Below are 18,458 nucleotides of genomic sequence, written 5' to 3'. Positions count from 1 at the left end.
AAACATGTGATAGAAATGCCCCATATCTTGAATGTTACTATCAGGAGTATACAGTTATGGCATCTAGCAGCATGGAATAGGAGTGAATTCAGATGTGGTGAAGATTAAGTATGCTTATTGCCACTTTAAGTTCATAGAGAAATATATGTATTGGGTATATCCAAAGACATGAAAACCTAATAATGACAATTTTGGAAGGAACAATAACATGAAATAACAGCAGAGGCTATCATAGCGTAAAGTACAGTATCCAAATGATAAAAGATAAATGCTACACTCTTTGTTATTTTTTCTTCGGTGGAAGGTATTTTTCTTTCTGTCTAGCTTGAATCACCATTGTATAATTTGTTTGTTCTGCCTGTGAACTCTGTCTTATTTGTTGTTGGACATCTAGACACTGATGGAATGTTATCTGCAGCTGTTCTGGCCACAAGCTGATCCGTGTGGGCAAGCCGTCAGGCAAGAAACTGTGAAGTGTATTGCATTAAACACAGCTTATAAATTTTAAGTGTTTGTTGCTGTTTTAGACCCCCTTAAGTTTTATACTATTTTATTCTCTGAGAATCAATTGGGAAATTTGGAACTGTTATATGCAAAAATATAAATGCTTTTAGTTAAATGTTCTTTGGTGGTCATGACCCTGCTCCACCTGGAGGGTGTAAGGGGGGGGGGTGTAGGCAGGGATTTTGTGATGTTAAGGTCAAGAAAATGCTTCTATTTCATTTCAAACTGAAATAATTTAGGGTTTCCCACATAGTTCCATATGAGCAGTAGGTACCATTTTAGAAATGCCTCCATCCTTGCACCGAAAACTAATGATCGTGCCTTTTGGCTGTCAGATAAATTGCTCCGTTTCTGCATATGATAGTGACTGCACTATTTTCCGTGCCATTCCAATGTGCTTTATTTCCCCTCACTGCTAGTGCTGCCACCTGCCATCTGTGGGTGATTATTACAAACTGATGTCAAACATAGATGGTAGTCACATTAATGTGACTGGACCATGTACATACGTAGTTTGTTATGAAAAATCCAAGGTAACTTCACAGTGGTTGCAGGTAGTTGTGAGTGACCAAAAGTCCCAATTGAATAAACTCGTCCTTGTTGTAGAAGAATGAGAACTACACACAATATCAAATCATATTTCTTTCTTAATTATATTGGCAGTTATTTATATTGTGTGCGGGATTAATATACTTAGCTTTTCATTTAAGTTACAATTATCACCCTGTTTTTCAGTTCACAGCAAAGATTATTGTCACAAAAACTACACCACCTTAAGTGATAACAGCCAGTCAGTGATGTCAGAAACTCCATACTGGAAATGGACACTAAATTTCTTTGCTCAATTTTGTATTAGAGATATGTATCATACATAGATCTAGCCATTTATAAATTAATTTTTAAATAGTAACACCATTTTTATGGAGATGAACTGTCACTGAAACACTGTGACATCACTCTTTGAGGTGTATAGGAAGTATATGTAACATTTTTGGAAAGACATTCTTGAAGTTATTTGTAATTTCATTGTGGAAGTAGATACTCTTTGGTTTTGAATGGGACTCTGGTATGCACTTTGCATGTCATTATCAATTTACCCCATGAAGTGCAATGATATGTTTCATAATGCAGCATCTGACTCAGATCGAGCAACTGCAGAAGGCATCTGTATCCTGTGTTAGGGGTAGCCCCCAGAAATGTGGAAGGAATGGAATACCACCACAGGTTATTTTACGTGCATAATGCAATCTCCATTTTATATTTAAAAAAATATGGCTTGCTCTCCTGTTAAATCAATATCCAGAGGTACCCCACTAAGATGTACGGTGGAGGGGTAATGGAACAGCTTGAATAAACATAGTATACACAACAGACAATTCTATACAAAAATACACTCCAAAACTGACAAAAAAGAGACACACACCAGAAAGCAGGTAATATCAACTACAGTGTAACACTTGTGAAGGCAGATACAGAGGACAAACAGGTAGAACATTTGGTGTCATATACAAAGAACACATGAGAGCCTGGAAATATGGGACAAACCACTCCATATTTGCAGAACACTTAAGAGAACATATCCAAACACCCTCCACTAGAGAAGGAAACATGAAAATAATTAAAATCAACTAGAAAAAAAACCTCCTAACACTGCAAGAAAATTACCACTTACAGAAAACCAAAACAGAAAGGAAAACCCTGTTGAATGATCAAGTAGACATGCCAAACAATGCATAGTTTACACTAATAGATAAAATAATGGAATAATGCTCCCAAACAGGATAAATATAATTAATAATACCACCCAATATAATAATAGTAATAATAATAATAATAATAATACCACCCAAAACCTTTTCACTCACTTATCCATGAACCCCCCACAGAAACTTAGTCAAATCAGCTATCACGAAAGTTTTCAACCACTCTCTAACAGCTATTGCGTTCATATTCAACACTCTACAATGCAATCCCCCCCCCTACACACGCACAAAAAAATACCGAGACTCGAACTTGGGACATTTGCCTTTCGCGGGCAAGTGCTCTACCGTCTGAGCTACCCAAGGTTGGCTCATGCCCTGTCCTCAAAGCTTTACTTCTGCCAGTACCTCGTCTCCTACCTTCACATTCAAGTATTGGTCCGGCACACAGTTTTAATCTACCAGGAAGTTTCATATCAGTGCACAATCTGCTGCAGAGTGGAACTCTCATTCTGGAAACAAACCCCTGGCCTGTGGCTAAACCATGTCCCCGCAATTTCCTTTCTTCCAGGAGTGCTAGTTCCACAATGTTTGCAGGAGAGCTTCTGTGAAGTTTGGAAGGTAGGAGACAAGGTACTCGCAGAAGTAAAGCTGTGAGGATGGGGCGCGAGTCGTACTTGGGCAGTTCAGACAGTAGACGAAAGGCAAAGGTCCCGAGTTCAAGTCTCAGTCCGGCACACAGTTTCAATCTGCCAGGGAGTTTCATCACAAATAGAAGTTGGTTTTCAACATATGTTCCGTTAGAGTGGCAACATGTAGGTAAACAGACCCTTTGGTTTTAGTTACAATGTTTATGTTGTTAAAAGTACTGTGTTTGAACAAATAGCTATAGTTAGTGGCAAAAGACTAAGAGAACACCACCAAAAGAACATGATGAACAGTGTGAAAAAGTTCGGAATTCAAAATTGTGCTTATGTTTCGGAAATAAATTGGTGGTGCGATCCCCATACCAGATGAGAGGAAACGCAGATCACAGCAAACTGCAAGTAATTACTCATTTACATAAAAAAAACATGACATGAACTGTTTGATAATCTAAAAATAACAAAACTCTATCTTTATAGATCCCACTGAAGATGCCGTAGAGCAAAAAAAAGGTGAAATGCGCCTGGAAAAAATAAATTAAGTTGCAGAAAGAAAATATGGTTTTATTTACAAAACAAGTATTTCTGTGCTTGCTGTGTGGGGTGGCCACGCAAACAAACTTGTTATTTTATTGACATTTGGGTGAATTCCTAGATTTTTGTGTTTATTTGTGGTTTGTACAGCAGGAAAGAGATGTTTGACTTGTTTATCAACATGAATTACATTATGTGCCGACATTAATCTGCTAATGGAATTTAATGGCTGCATTAGGACTTGAACCCTTAACAGAGCAGGCAATTGGGACCAATGAAGCATTAAATAATCTAAAGAATACATAGTACCTATAAAGTCCTAAGGATTCATTTGGCAGTGAGAAAGGCAGAAAATTTAATTAGCGTATCATATTTTCCTAATCATAACATGCTATTGACATTATAACTGTGATGTATGTTACAGGACTGTCTTCATACAGTTATGGATGATAACGGCGAAAAGCAAATTAAAGAAGCACTCATCACTCAATCTACTAATAAGCAGCCTGGTAAAGGACCTTTACATGTAGTAATTATGCCTACATCCTTGACAGTGGTAAGATTTAGTATTATAGCCAAAGATTTTTGTGTATTCATTTGAGTGTTGTTTGTACAGAACAGTTACCTGTACTTTGCATTCCCAATATTCATTTGCTGTGTTATTATTAATGTGTGTGAGGGAGGGGGGCGGGGGGTGCTGCGAGCGTGCGCCCCCCCCCCCCCCCCCCCCCCACACACACACACTCATATTCACTCACTCATTCCTTTCCTATGCATTTACTATTCCATTTTATGGTTTTATGCCAAGTTTCAGATATATTTTATTAAACTGATCAGCAAGAATGTTTGGTACTATTGCAATATATAAAATTTGTTATAGGGCAAACAACAAAAATGTTTGTTGGATAACAGAATAAATGAACCTGTGATGACATATCCATCAAATTCCACTGCTACACAAACCAGGGAAAAACCTGTCCATCTAATTCTGATGTCTGCACCTTCAACAGCAGTAAGATTTTTTACATATTCATAAGAAGTTGTAATATTAGGGGCGAACATAATCAGTGTGTTGTTATTGAAGATATTTGCATTTCATTTTTGTTCGGAACTAGCAATGTTTTCCCCACTCATGAACTGGAAGGGGCAAAAAACACCTGTGAAAATTCGTGCTGTTTATGTAACCTATTAGCTTACAGTAACTCTAAACTGTGAATAAACTGCCATGTGTATACTACCTCCATATCTATAAGTTTAGTCTAATCAAACTGCTCGTTTACTGTCCCTGCAACATGTTGTGTGGCCAGCTATAGGAAAATTGGAAGACTGTTTCAACCTTGATATCAAAATTCTTTTGCTGACAGGTAGAGCCACAGTCTAATGAAACAATATTTTATATCTACATGCAGATTCTATCACTTAGTTCTAGAGATGACATTTCTCTACTTTTTATCATGGCATATACTGCAACGAACATATATGACAAGTTAAAAAGTTATGTGGGACTGGGACTCAAAGCCAGATCCCTACTTTTTGTGGGCTCTGTGCTGCCAGTTACGTTATTCATATGTTCCTCATTAACCAAGTCAAAGTTTCAACTTGTCACTTATTTCCCACTATACCATAAAATTCCTAAAGAGGATATACTTGTAGGTTGCAGGACTGGAACATCTGGGAGACTGGATACAGTAGAGAGCTCGATTTAACCTCTTGGTAGTGTTCTATGTTGATATTTTCCACTCAAGTGGATTGTACAGTGTGGTGAACATTTACAAAAAGGCAGAACCTGAAACCCAGTGGCCGAGCGTCTCTCGGCGCTACAGTCTGGAACCGCGCGACCGCTATGGTCACAGGTTTGAATCCTGCATCGGGCATGGATGTGTGTGATGTCCTTAGGTTAGTTAGGTTTAAGTAGTTCTGAGTTCTAGGGGACTGATGACCTTAGAAGTTAAGTCCCATAGTGCTCAGAGCCATTTGAACCTAAAACCCAGGTCCCTGCCTTTTGTGCACAGTGCACTATTGGTGTATACCTCATATCATCAGGCTGTATTAAGGAGAGTCTCTGTGAGGCTTGTTAGATGTAGACAAGTGAAAAGATGAAGTCTATGAGAAGTGCACGGATATAAAATTTGTAGAGCAATGCTGTGTAAATGGAAGAACGTGGGTTTGAGTCCCAGTCTGGCACAAAATTTTGTCATGAATGTTCACATAATTATAGTGAGTCATCCGTGTTCTGTGTGAAATTTTTGCTGATAACAGCTCTATTTGACAAAAGTATATCCAGCTCTGGTATCAAACTGTTTATAAAGCTGAAGCATAGATTGCTACATTTTTTTTTGTGCATATGTAAAACCTTTTTGGCATCAATCTGTTGTATTTAATACTGTTATTTATTTTTGAATGTCCAATTCCATGCCAATTTTCTGATGATTGAACTCTGTTCTGTTGTGACACACACTGATGAGCCAAAACGTTTTGAACACCTGCATAATAGCTTGTTTGACTGTCTTTTAAATGAAACATATCCCTGATTGCATATCAGGGATCTGATAGTTTGGTGGTAGGCTTGTGGAGGTATGTGGCTTTAAATGTCTATGCACAGGTGATGTAATTCATGTAAATAACGGCACAGGTGATGTAATTCATGTAAATAACGGGTCGCTGATTTGCGTATGTGGTGGTGGCGCCTAGTAGTGACCCAGATGGGTTCCATGGGACTAATGTCAGGCGAATTTGGTTGCTGAGATATCAACATGAGTTCACTATAATGCTCCTCAAACCACTGTAGCACAGTTTTGGCTCTGAGATACAGACAGTTGTAGTGCTGAAAGGTTACAGCACTGTCGGGGAAGACATCAAGCATGAAGGGGTGCAGGTGGTTCTCAGCTGTCAATGTACTACCATAAGTCCCATGCAGTTGCAGGAGATTGTGTTCTGTAGCATAATACTGCTCCCACCAGCCTGCGTCAATGGCACGCTGTGCGATTTGAGCTGCCATTCACCTTGATGTTGGCATTTGTGTAGACGACCATCAACCTAGTGTAGCAGAAATGTAATTCACCTGAAGAGCTGACATGTTTCCATTGATCAGTGGTCAAATCCCGATGGTCCTATGCCCAGTGCAGTCGTAATTGATGAATTTGGGTCAGCATGTGAGCATGCAGGGGTGGCCTGTAGTGGAGCTCCATATTCAGTAATGTACTATGAATGGTGTGCTCCAAAACACTTGTGCATGGACCAGCATTGTGCTCTTTAGACAGAGATGCCACAGGTCACCATCTATCTTACTATACAGAGCAGACAAGCCTCCGAACCCCGCGTTCTGTGAAGAGTCATAGACATCCAACCATTTAATGCATAGTGGTAGTTTCACTGTCCTTCTACCTCTTTCCATAGATGCACATGACAGTAGCATGTGAACATTCAACGAGCTTCACTGTTTTTGAGATACCCATGCACAGGCTTTGTGTAGTAATAACTGCCCTCTGTGGAATTTGCTTATCTCAGTGGATTTCCCCATTTGCAGCCTATATCTTCAGTAGGGTGATCCCTTGTCTTTCTCTGTCTGTATCCTTAAAACTAGCAAGATCAGCCATTGCCATTTAATATTTTGACACAGGCATGAAACTAGTATTATGTGTGGAAGTATCATATTTCTAACAGATGATAACAGCACAATCACACACGATGTCAGTTCTAAATTACTGATTTTAGCCATTACCAGCCATCTTCAGATCATGACAATTCACACAAACCATTGACAGAACTACATTGTGAATAAAATCGAACTATCTTTGTCACCTCCAATATGACTGAAATGTTTTTCTTTCTGTTAAAGAGTTTGTTTCTCCAAGTGAAGTGTGAGTTGAATCTACAACTGTAGCTATACTCTGCAAACCACTATGTAGTGCACGGCAGAGGATACATCTGAGTGTGACTGTACCAGTTATTAGGCTTTTTTACTATTCCATTCACATATGGAGTGTAGGAAGAATGGCTGTTTAAATGCCTCTGTGCTTTATGTAATTAATCTAATCTTGCCCTCACAATCTCTGTGAGAATTATACACAAGGGGCTGTAGCATATGCCTGAAGCAGGTTCTTGAAGTTTTGTAAGTAGGCTTTTGGGGGAAAGTTTACATCATCTTCAAGAGTCTGCCAGTTCAGTTTCTTCAGCATGTCTGTGACACACTACCACAGATCAAACAAACCTGTGACCATTTGTGCTGCCCTTCTCCGTATGCATTCAATATCCCCTATTATTCCTATTTGATATGAATCTCATTGCATTTCATATCCCTGTAAAGTGTATTTGTATGAGTTGACCGAGTCAGCAAGGCTTTAGAAAGCATCACTCACGCAAAACCCAGCTTGCTCTTTTCTCACATGATATACTGTGAACTGTGGATGAAGGGCGACAAGCTGTTTCTATATTTTTAGATTTCCGAAAAGCATTTGACACGGTACCCAACTACAGACTGTTAATGAATGTTCGTGCATGCAGAACAGGCTCCCAGATATGTAATTGGCTCAAAGATTTCTTATGTAATAGAACCCAGTATGTTGTTCTTAATGGCAAGTGTTCATTGGAGACAGGGGTATCAGGAGTGCCCCAGGGAAGTGTGATAGTACTGTTCTATTTTCTGTATACGTAAATGGTCTGGCAGACAGGGTGGGCAGCAGTCTGCAGTTGTTCACGGTGGGCAGCAGTCTGCGCTTGTTCACTGATGATGCTCACAGGAAGGTGTCGAAGAGAAGTGACTGTAAGTTGATACAAGATGATCCAGACAAAATTTCTAGTTGTTGAGATGAATGGCAGAAGGCTCTTAATGTTGTATGTTAATGTGGATGAGTAGGAAAAATAAACCCCTAATGTTCAGATACAGCATTAGTAATGTCCTGCTTGATCGGTCACATAGTTTAAATATCTGGGTGTAACATTGTGAAGCATTATGAAATGGAGTGAGCATATGAGGGTTTTGGTAGGAAAGGCAAATGGTAGACTTCGGTTTATTTGGAGAATTGGGATCCACAACAGGTCAGATTGAAAGAAGACATCAAAGCAATTCAGAGGTGAACTGCTACATATGTTACCGACAGATATGCTTCGAGAGCTGAAGTGGGAACCCCTGGAAGGAAGAAGACATTCATTTCGAGGAACACTACTGAGAAAGTTTAGAGAACAGGCATTTGAAGTTGACTGCAGAGCAATCCTATTGTCACCAACATATATTTCATTTAGGGACCACAAAAAAAAGATATTAGAAATTAGGACTCATACAGAGGCATATAGACAGTTGTTTTTTTCCTTGCTTTATCTGAGAGTGGAACAGGAAGTGAAACAAGTAGTTGTGGTACAGGGTACCCTCTCCAGGCACCGTATGGTGGCTTGCGGAATTTGTATGTAGATGTGCATTCCAATTGTGACTCAGTGATATTATAGTCATTGGATACTATGTTTTTTTTTTTATTTTGTGATGTGCACAATTTTACATTTCTGAACATTTGAAGCAAGTTGCCAATCTTTGCACCACTCTGAAATTCTCTCGAAATCTGACTGAACATTTATGCAGCTTCTTGCAGACAGTACCTCTTTACAGGCAACTAATATTGTCCGCAAGGTCATTAATATACAACACGAACTGCAACAATCCCAACACACTTTCCTGGTGCACACACAACATTATTTCTACATCTGTCAATGACTCCATCCAAGGTAAGCTGCTGCAACCTCCCTGCCAAAAAATACTCAGTCCAGTTGAAAATTTGGCTTGATACTCCATAGCATTGTGCTTTAGGTAATAAGTATAGATGTTTTACTGAATCAAATGTTTTCAGTAACCAAGAAATATTACATCTACAGGCTGCCTTGATCCAAAGCTTTCAGTGTGGAATGTGACAAAAGTGCAAGTTGGGTTTCACATGATGAATGTTTTTGGAATTCATTTTGCTTATGGAGCAGGTCAGTCTATTAAAGATATCTCATTAAATTTATGCTCTGAATATGCTGTAAGATGTTACAACAAACTGATGTCAAAGATGTTGGACAGTAATCTTGTGGCTCACTACTACACTACTTCTAAAGGGGCATGACTTGCACTTTCTTCCAACTACTGGGCACAGTTTTTTGTTCGAGGGATATGCAATAGATTATAATTAAGAGGGGCTAACTCAGGTGTAAATTCAGCACAGAATCTGATAGGGATTCCACTGGGCCCAGGAGCTTTGTTCATTTTTAATGATTTCAGCTATTTCTCAATGCCACTGACACTAAGTATTATTTCACACTTTTTTTTCTTTTTTTTTTCAGCGGTATGAGGATTAATTTTGGGACAGTTCTCTGGGATTTTCCTTTGTAAAGAAACATTTGAAAACAGAGTTAAGCATTTCTGCTTTTACTTTGCTATCCTCAGTTTCAGACACTGTCTCATCCGTGTTTAACTGGACACTAACTTTGATGCTACTTACACCTATGCATATTACTAGAATATCTTTGGGCTTTGTGAAAGGTCACATGACAGTATTCTGGTGCTATGGTAGTCATTGAAGGCTTCCGACATTGCTTTCTTCATGGTCAGATGAGTTTCATTCAACATTCTCTAATACAGCCCTATGCTTTGGTTTACACCTGTTTTGCAGTAGTCTCTGTTTCTTTAGAAGTTTCTTTACAGTGACTGTACAATACAGAGGGTTCCTCTTATCGTGAACTGTTCTACTGTGTACGTATCTGTCCAGTGCATGGTGAGCTTTTCTTGTAAACTTGAGCCACAGTTCCTCTATATTCTCCTGACTTGAGCTAAGAGTTCTTCATGCAGATATTACACTACTGTTTCTTTACTTAATTTAGTGATTATATAAACCTTCCTACTTGCTTTAGTTGTACTTTGGTAATCATTGTTGCTTTAACTGCCTCATAGTCACTGATACCAATTTTGATGTGGATATACTCGGAGATCATGTCTATGAAAATATATTTCCATCATGAGAAGGTTTCTGTTCTGTTCTAGTTTTCAGACAAAACTTTTAGTATTGTTTCACAGGATGTATTTATACTCCCACCACTAACAAATCAATAGTAATTACAAGTGATTGTTGGATGATTGAAGTCTCCTTTGATAATCACACCATGACTGGGGGCTTAACTTACAAGCAAACTGAGGTTTTCTCTGAAGTTTTCAGTTACATCAGGAGGTGAGTCTGGTGGTCAAAGAAGGCTTGAATTACAATTTTATGCCTCCCTCCTCCCCAACCGAGTCCAACTGATTAACTTATACTTTTGATATATGCATAAATTTCTCTCAAAAGTCTCCCTGTTTTCAATTTCAGCTGTTAACATCTTTTTGTACCTAGCTTCACTGCTTTTTAGTTCATCAAACTGTGGCACTTTGTTGTGAAGTTTTGCCAGTTAACAACTAGGATTTTAATGTTCTTCCTGTTGACAGCATTTCTTTGGACTTTACACTGATACTTTTGGATCTTGTATAGCTAGCATTACATTTACAGGATGTAGAGTTGCCTAATCTGAAACAATACATGTGTGCTTCCCATACACAGTCAGCTACCTTGGTAGCAGCCTCTGATATGATGTTTAGTACACACCTAACCCATATAAAGGGATGCTACATTTCTCAAGCTTATGCTGAAAATCCAGGAGGTCACGCCTTAGCTTGTCACAGAATCTCCATGGTCTGTGGTTCAAACCTTCCTTTCAACTGAGAACTGTAGAGAGCCACAATCTGTTCTGGCTACAATGCTACGGATTGTGAGCATCATTGAAACTCTGTGAGCAAGGCTGGTATTCACACCTTTCTCCGCCAGTTGCTGGAATGATCCAAGTGCGACTTCAGAGCCCAGACAGCACGCATCGTTTGTCTCAATGTGCATCAAAATCTGTAGTTGGTTACAGCCCACTCACTGAATGGCTAGTGACATAGCCTTTTAAACTTGGTGAATGAGGCTCCAAGATGTACATACCGAGTGCACATAGTGTTCATTCTCATTTCTTGCTGCCATTTCTCTAAGTGGTATCGTTATCCACTGTACGTTTGAACTGCCAATGGTTAATAGGCTTTTACCTTTTTGTATTTGAGTGAGACTTGCTGAAGTGAAACATACACTTTGCAATAACAACTGTTTATTACAAGAACTAAGCTAAAAACAACCTATGAGAACAATGTCTATGAAACTTGAGAACAGCAGTGTATTGAGGAGCAGGGAAGGGTAATGATGACACAGTCCCACAAGGACAGTAACTCGTAGGCAGTCTCCTGGTGACCTGTAAGTGCTCTCATGACATGGGCCTTTGAGGCTGAAAGCTCTACACAGTCTACTGCTAACAACATGGTCACACAAGTCTACAAACACGTGGGCATGTGACATTTGCCTGCTTTATTTCCTCGTTGATTGTCCTCAACGTTGACGTACTGCGTTGCTACATTGGCTGAAGAATGGGGTGTGGAAGTTCAACACTGACTACTTCAAATGATGTAGCTGACGGGTGCACATTTGTTTCTCACAGTTCTTTACTTTCACTGTTCACCCCCCCCCCCCCCCCCCCATAATTATACAGTTATATGGCCAGTGCACTATTTTGATAAGCCTCATTAATAGTTTGCAGGCAAACATCGACATATTGCTACAATAGTTTACTGTTGAACATCTACGAGCAGTAAAAGCGTAACCACACAGTTCAGTCTTTCAAATAAATTGAAACAGACACTGTCATTGTTTTGACACACGGCCTGTTGGGGTAACACTTTTTTCACAGTTAAGTTGATGCATTCAGGCAGGTTCCTTGTCTGAAAATTAGCCCTGGACTGACTGTCTCATGACCAAAAATCAGGCCCTTATATACGCAATAATAGGCACTGAAACTACACATTGTTTAATGTCTAATTTACAGAAATCACAATTAAAACTTACCTTATGAAATTAACCGAATACATCGAAAAATTGAGTCTTTTTAACAGTTTCTTCTACAACAACCCTTTAGCTGTATTACTTGTTTAAATCATGAAATTAACAAATATAGTTATGCAAACAATACTTTTGATGAAACTAGAAATTACTTTGGAATTAATTAAGGGCTAGCTTTGCTAACATGTTTTCAAATAGAGCTAAATAGATCCTTTAATATTTAAAAAAATTGTTCCTCCAATTGTTTACAATTAGTACAGAATTTATATTTGTTTATAAGTCAACAATAGAATTTAAGTTACGAAACAGTTACTGAATTCACCCTGTAACCAAATATATTAACTAGGAATAGTCAAATTAAATTAGGAAATTGATGACTAGCACAAAACTAAACAGAAAACTATATGTGGTGCTATATTCTTTAAAAGTGAGGGGCAACCTTTATTTTTATGAATATGCAGATTATACTCTCTTATGTTAACGGTAATCAGTCAGAAACGAAAAAAAAAAAAAAAAAAAATGAATTTTAAGGAGGCAGATGACAAAACAAGAGGAGCAGTAATAACATCCCAGCTTGCTTTGTCACATGGCCCCCTCATTGGATTGACCAGATAGTTATTGCAAATAGCTAACTGGGCTATTCAATGACTACACGTGATGCGAGAAAGTTGGTTTAACTTTCTACACAAAAAAGAATATTACTCAAGAAATCTTATCAAAACTACAGAATCAGCTCTGCATTGGATAGCAGAGCAGGTTCCTGCTTATATGAATCTGTCTTGCTTAAAAGAATAAATCCCCATGGGTTGCAAAAAGTTAAATTACACTGTGCATTGCAGTTCACTTTCTGGACACTTGCTCAGTGTTTATTATTTTTCACAAGTACTTTCACTCTTTTTCAATGAGCTTTTACACATTTTCTCACCAAGTTGTCCATGCCTTCAACAGGTCCAAGGGGCAGTTAGTAAGGAAATGCACTGCTATCAGTTCCCTTGGAAGTGGTTCTCCTCTGCCACAAGTACATGAAATAATCAGACTTTAGTACACTTACTTTTGCTCCTAAGTAAGTCTAAAAAATGTTTAACACTAATGGCAAATGATAGTCATTACATCATAAATAAATACATTACATAGTTCTCATAACGTTACAATAATTAGCCCTGAAATTGACTATAGTATGGAAGGTGTAGACTAGTAAAAATTTAAAATCAAATGCACATTACACTACAAAACATTACTCTTAGTCATAACTGTCTGAAACTGGTTAAACCTGAAAGATTTTGGTTTCTTTCCCATTTGCAGAGTAGCAAAAACTCGTGATGTGCAGCAGCATAGATTTACTAATCATTACATTATGAAAAAAGAATAGTCACCATCAAATAACTTAATTAGTATTCAGATCAAGATTAAGGGGATGGAAGTTGTACCAAATTGCTGCCCCACTTCTCTACTCAAGCCTGAGCACTACTCTCATTCAAACAGAAAATTAAATCCTCACAAAATCTCAAAATGTTACCAAATAGTTGACTTGTCAGAATATTCACACCAGACTAGCTCCACAGTTATCAGTTGATCAGCAAAATTACTGTTCTTTGTTTCAGTATTACCACTTTAAGCTCATAATTCCTCAGAACACCAATAGAAGTTTTCAGATAACCTATAGATCCAATGATGCAGCATTATATGACTTGTACCTCACTAAAATATTGCCCTTTCTGTTAAGCTCTCATTCCCAGCTGCAGTGTCATGAACTGCCCAATATACACAGTACCCTGTGTTGCCTAGTTCAAAATATAGATCCTCAATACAATTACACCACCTTTGTTGTCTACAGTTCTTTTTTTCATTACTCAGTGTTGTCTGTCAGCTCCATTATTTTACTTACCTTTCCAACCTCGTTAGCTAGTGGAGTGCATTCTCAAAAAATATCTGTACTGCAGATACAGGCTCCCTTACCATTAAGACCCCAACATTACTCATTATTTTATTATTTCATTATCCTTCATTAACTAATAAATAAACACCTGCTCTGCTATCCAATGCAGAACTGATTCTATTGAAAAACACTCCACAGTAACAGATCCTTATGCTAAGGCAAACTTAACTCTACTGATCAGACAAAATTATCATTTACAAAAATTATTATTTCACTGTATGCCATCAGACTGCTTGAGATTCTAGTCTGCATTAAAGTAAGTACCTCCTCTCCTGTTATGGGATAGACATTGCTACCCACACCATCATTCAACTTCTACTAGAATTGAAATTACACTTGCCTTACTACTATCATTTACATTACCCTTACCTGCGATTACAGCACATTTATATACAAGTGGCTCTTTATAGCCACCTGGTAGAGTGCAAGCCAAAACTGGAGCATTATCTAGTTTAAATGGTTTGATCCAGAATTAAAATCATCTCCTCCATTTCTTTTACTTGAATTTCTCCTTCCATTTCCTTGTTCATTCTGGCTATCCTCCACCCAACCATTCCTTGAATTTCTACAGGTCTAATTACAGTCCTGTTCATCCTATTTACCTGAAATTCTTCTCTCCCTGATTGACTATTGCCATAAAAATTCCTCCTACGATCTTCACTGATGGCTTCAGTCTGTCCACTTTATCAACATAATTCGAGAAATCACTAATATTACCCCTAGGGGCAGGTACAAGCAATTTCCTAACTTTCTGAGGCAACTTAGTTTCAAAACCCTAGTTATTGATTCACTACCTAGGTCTTTGTCCAAATATTTCAGTTTGTTTATCCAAAGCTGACAGAAACCTTTCACAGTACCTTTCTTTGAATCACATCTCTCTCCTCCCCAAAATTCACTCAAAATTCTCCGCTGCTTCTCTTTGGACCAATATTCATCTAAAAACGCTTTCTCAAAGCTATGCCATGAAATATAATGTATCAGCTACCTGAACTGCCCATCCATAAGCATCCCCTTTCAAAAACCCTCTCACAAATGACATTTTCTTTTTGTCATTCTGCATTTCAGGCAAATCATTAAATTCCCCAATGAAATCCGGTGGATGCACTTCCCCATATGGTTCAAAATTATTAAATTTCATATAATTAACAAATGAAGGACTGTTTGGGACAGTATGTACTCTATGCTTTAGATTTTGTACCTCTTCCATCTTTTTCTCTATTTCAACCAATTTTGAATCTACATTTTTATTTACTTTTACCTGTTTTTCCTCTACCACTACTGCACACTTGGTTTCTACCTCCATTTCAAAATCATTTTTAATCTGATGGATTTGGTTCTAAGTTTAATCCTGTTTTCAACACAAAATTTCCTGGTAGCTTTGACTTCATCTTTACAGCGTTTTTTGGAAGCCTCCGTCCTCCTGCTATAGTCATCACAAGGGTTCTTTCTCTCTTCTACACATTTACTACTCATCAATGTTAATTTCTCTTTAGTGTTATGTACTACAGTCTTTATCTTTTCATCAAAATCATTAGCTACTGCCTCGACCTTGTTATTTAATTCAGAAAGTTTAGAGCTGACTACCTAAGTCTCCTTTTTAATTTCTTTCTTCAGTTCATCCTTTAAGCTAACCATGTCAGTTCTAATGCTATCAGTTTTCTTTTCCAGCCTACTAATGTCTTATTTCATACTATTTTCCACCCTATTAATATATTCTTTCATACACATACTACTCAAACTACTCATAATTTTCCTTAACATCCCTTCCAATTTTTCATCTGCCATAAACTTTTGCCCTTGCTGACTTTCGCTACTAGGTTCCTCCCTCTTAACCTTAATGATTTCATCCACTTCGGTACTGTTTTTGTCCATTTCGCTCACCTCACCATACACTGTAGATGACGTTTTTATCATTTCATCTACGATAGGACTTTTGTCCCCATCATTCAAAGTTACTTTCATGTCTGATTTATGACCATTATCACTGTATTGTTCGTTAAGGCCACTCATTATGTATAACTCAATAAAATATGGCTTTTGCTATGGAATTACCTTATTCTTATTCACTCGTCTGCTGCTGAGGTTGTGGTTCTCATCTTGATCCGTCGTCTGCATGGCTGCTACAAGTTATAATTCTCTCAGTGAGGGATCGAGTTTGGATGTGTCTATGTTTTAACACACAGCCTATTGGTGTAACACTTTTTTCACGTTTAAGTTGATGCATTGTTGTTGTTCTAACCAGCACAGGTTCCTTGTCTGAAAATTGACCATGGACTGACTGTCTCGGGACCAAAATCGGGCCATTATATATTATCACAATAATGGACACTGAAACTACACATTGTTTGATGTCTAATTTACAGAAATCACAGTTAAAACTTACCTCATTAAATTAACTGAATACATTGACAAGTTGCATCTAACAGTTTCTTCTATTACAAGGGTTAAGCCATATTATTTGTTTAAATCATGAAATCAACAAATATTGTTATGAAAACAATACTTTTGATGAAACTGGAAATTACTTTGGAATTAATTAAAGGCTGGCTTTGCTAACGTGTTTTTGAATAGAGCCGAGTAGAGCCAAATAGATCCTTTAAGAATACTATTAGTTGTGCCTCCAAATGTTTACAATTAGTACAGAATTTATAATTGTTTATAAGTCAACAATAGAATTTAAATTATGAACCTGTCATGTTAGCCGAGAGCGCTAATGCACTTCTTCCTGGACACTCTTCCATGGATTACCGTAGATGGAGACAGCTGGGGTACATACACTAATTCTGTCCCAGGGGGTACGAGGTGGCGGCAGAAAGGGAATCCGACCATCCCTTAAGATTAAATTTGCCAAATCCGTTCCTAACCATGCCGACCCTGCAAAACTGCGGGACAAAGGCATCAGGAAAAGAAATAATTTAAGTTACGAAACACTTACCGATTTAACCCTATAACAGAAGATATTAACTAGGAATAGTCAAATTAAATTAGGAAATTGATGACATATGCAAAACTAAGCACAAAACTAGATCAGGTGTTATATCCTTTAAAACTGAGGGGCAACATTTCTCTTTTATGAAAATGCAAATTATACTCATGTATGTTAATGGTAATCAGTCAGAAATGAAAAAATGAATCTTAAGGAGGCAGATGGCAAAACAAGAGGGGAAGTAAAAATATCCCAGCTTGCTTCGTCACAGGCAGTCATGACAAACACTGCAAAGAGGTGCCCTTGGAGCAGCTGGTGGAAGCGCAGTCTTGGATGGGGCTTAGGACGGGGGTGACATGGCACCTTGGCAGGCAGCAAGGTGGCAGCAGCAGGTGGTATCTGCAGCGGTGACTGGAGACTACTGTTGGTAGCTCAGATCGTGAGTGGCTTTCCACCAGTGGAGCACTGGCGTAAATACGTGCCTGTGCTGAAGGATACATGCGTGGTATCCTGTGAGCATGTGACCATGCTGTTGTAAATCAGTGCCCATGATTGCAGTGCTGTGTGCTGGCTGTTAATTGCATGCCCCCAGATGCTTTGGCGACTGCTGGCAGCTTGTACCTTGCCTCTACTTGACATCCCTGCCTCCTTAAAAGAAGAAGGTGCAGCCATCGCAAAGAAGTGCCACACATGAGGGAGGAGGCACACCATAGCTGCCAGCACTGACTGTCGAAACAACTGGAACAAAACAACAGTACAGTCAGCCAACGTGTAAACATGTGATTGAAAAATGGCCAACATGTGGATAGCGAATTTAACGTAACCTTGCATTCCACAAGCACAGAATAGAACTGAAACATTACATAGAAAAAGAACTTTGTACATCGCATGAATTTTTGCATTTGAATGCAAGATACAATGAACAAGACTGCTGAGTACGGGTTGTAGGACCTTTGACCACTGATGGAAAAAAAAAAAAAAAAAAAAAAAAACCTTACAAACATTGCAGAACAACTTCCAAAAGCTCAGTGGAAGGCACATGAATATACTAAATGAAACTGCTAAGCAAGAAATTGATACCCAAGGGGGAATGGCAAGTGGTCTCCACATGTGACGGCAGAGCTGGCCAGGTGACGGTGGTGCTTGTAACTAAATGTCCACAAAGGTGCAAAGTAGGGTCCAGAATAACACATGACAGGGTCTGCAGTGTCATTGGGAACAGTGAGACTGGTGCGAGAGCTGCCAGCAGCAACAGAAGCGGGCACAGGCAGCCGCAGTGATGCCATCGGGAACAATTGG

General features: G+C 38.5%; 1 protein-coding gene across 4 annotated transcripts in view; it reads left to right on the top strand.

Annotated features, from left to right (window-relative positions):
* LOC126185074 (MAP3K12-binding inhibitory protein 1-like) overlaps nt 1-18,458 on the top strand; it is an 85,033-nt gene that overhangs the window by 11,178 nt on the left and 55,397 nt on the right. For 2 of the 4 annotated variants that reach the window (XM_049927862.1, XM_049927859.1), the window contains exons 2-3: nt 3,807-3,938; nt 4,263-4,394. In XM_049927862.1, coding sequence (XP_049783819.1) covers nt 3,825-3,938; nt 4,263-4,394 — 246 coding nt within the window. In that variant the 5' untranslated portion in view covers nt 3,807-3,824. Of the gene's footprint in view, nt 1-3,806; nt 3,939-4,261; nt 4,395-9,244; nt 9,344-18,458 lie in introns of those variants that run through there. The other 2 variants (XM_049927860.1, XM_049927861.1) reach the window with 2 other exon arrangements.

Source organism: Schistocerca cancellata, chromosome 4, assembly GCF_023864275.1.
Source record: "Schistocerca cancellata isolate TAMUIC-IGC-003103 chromosome 4, iqSchCanc2.1, whole genome shotgun sequence".
Classification (NCBI taxonomy): Eukaryota; Metazoa; Arthropoda; class Insecta; order Orthoptera; family Acrididae; genus Schistocerca; species Schistocerca cancellata.
This window is presented reverse-complemented; position numbering and strand designations above follow the sequence as displayed.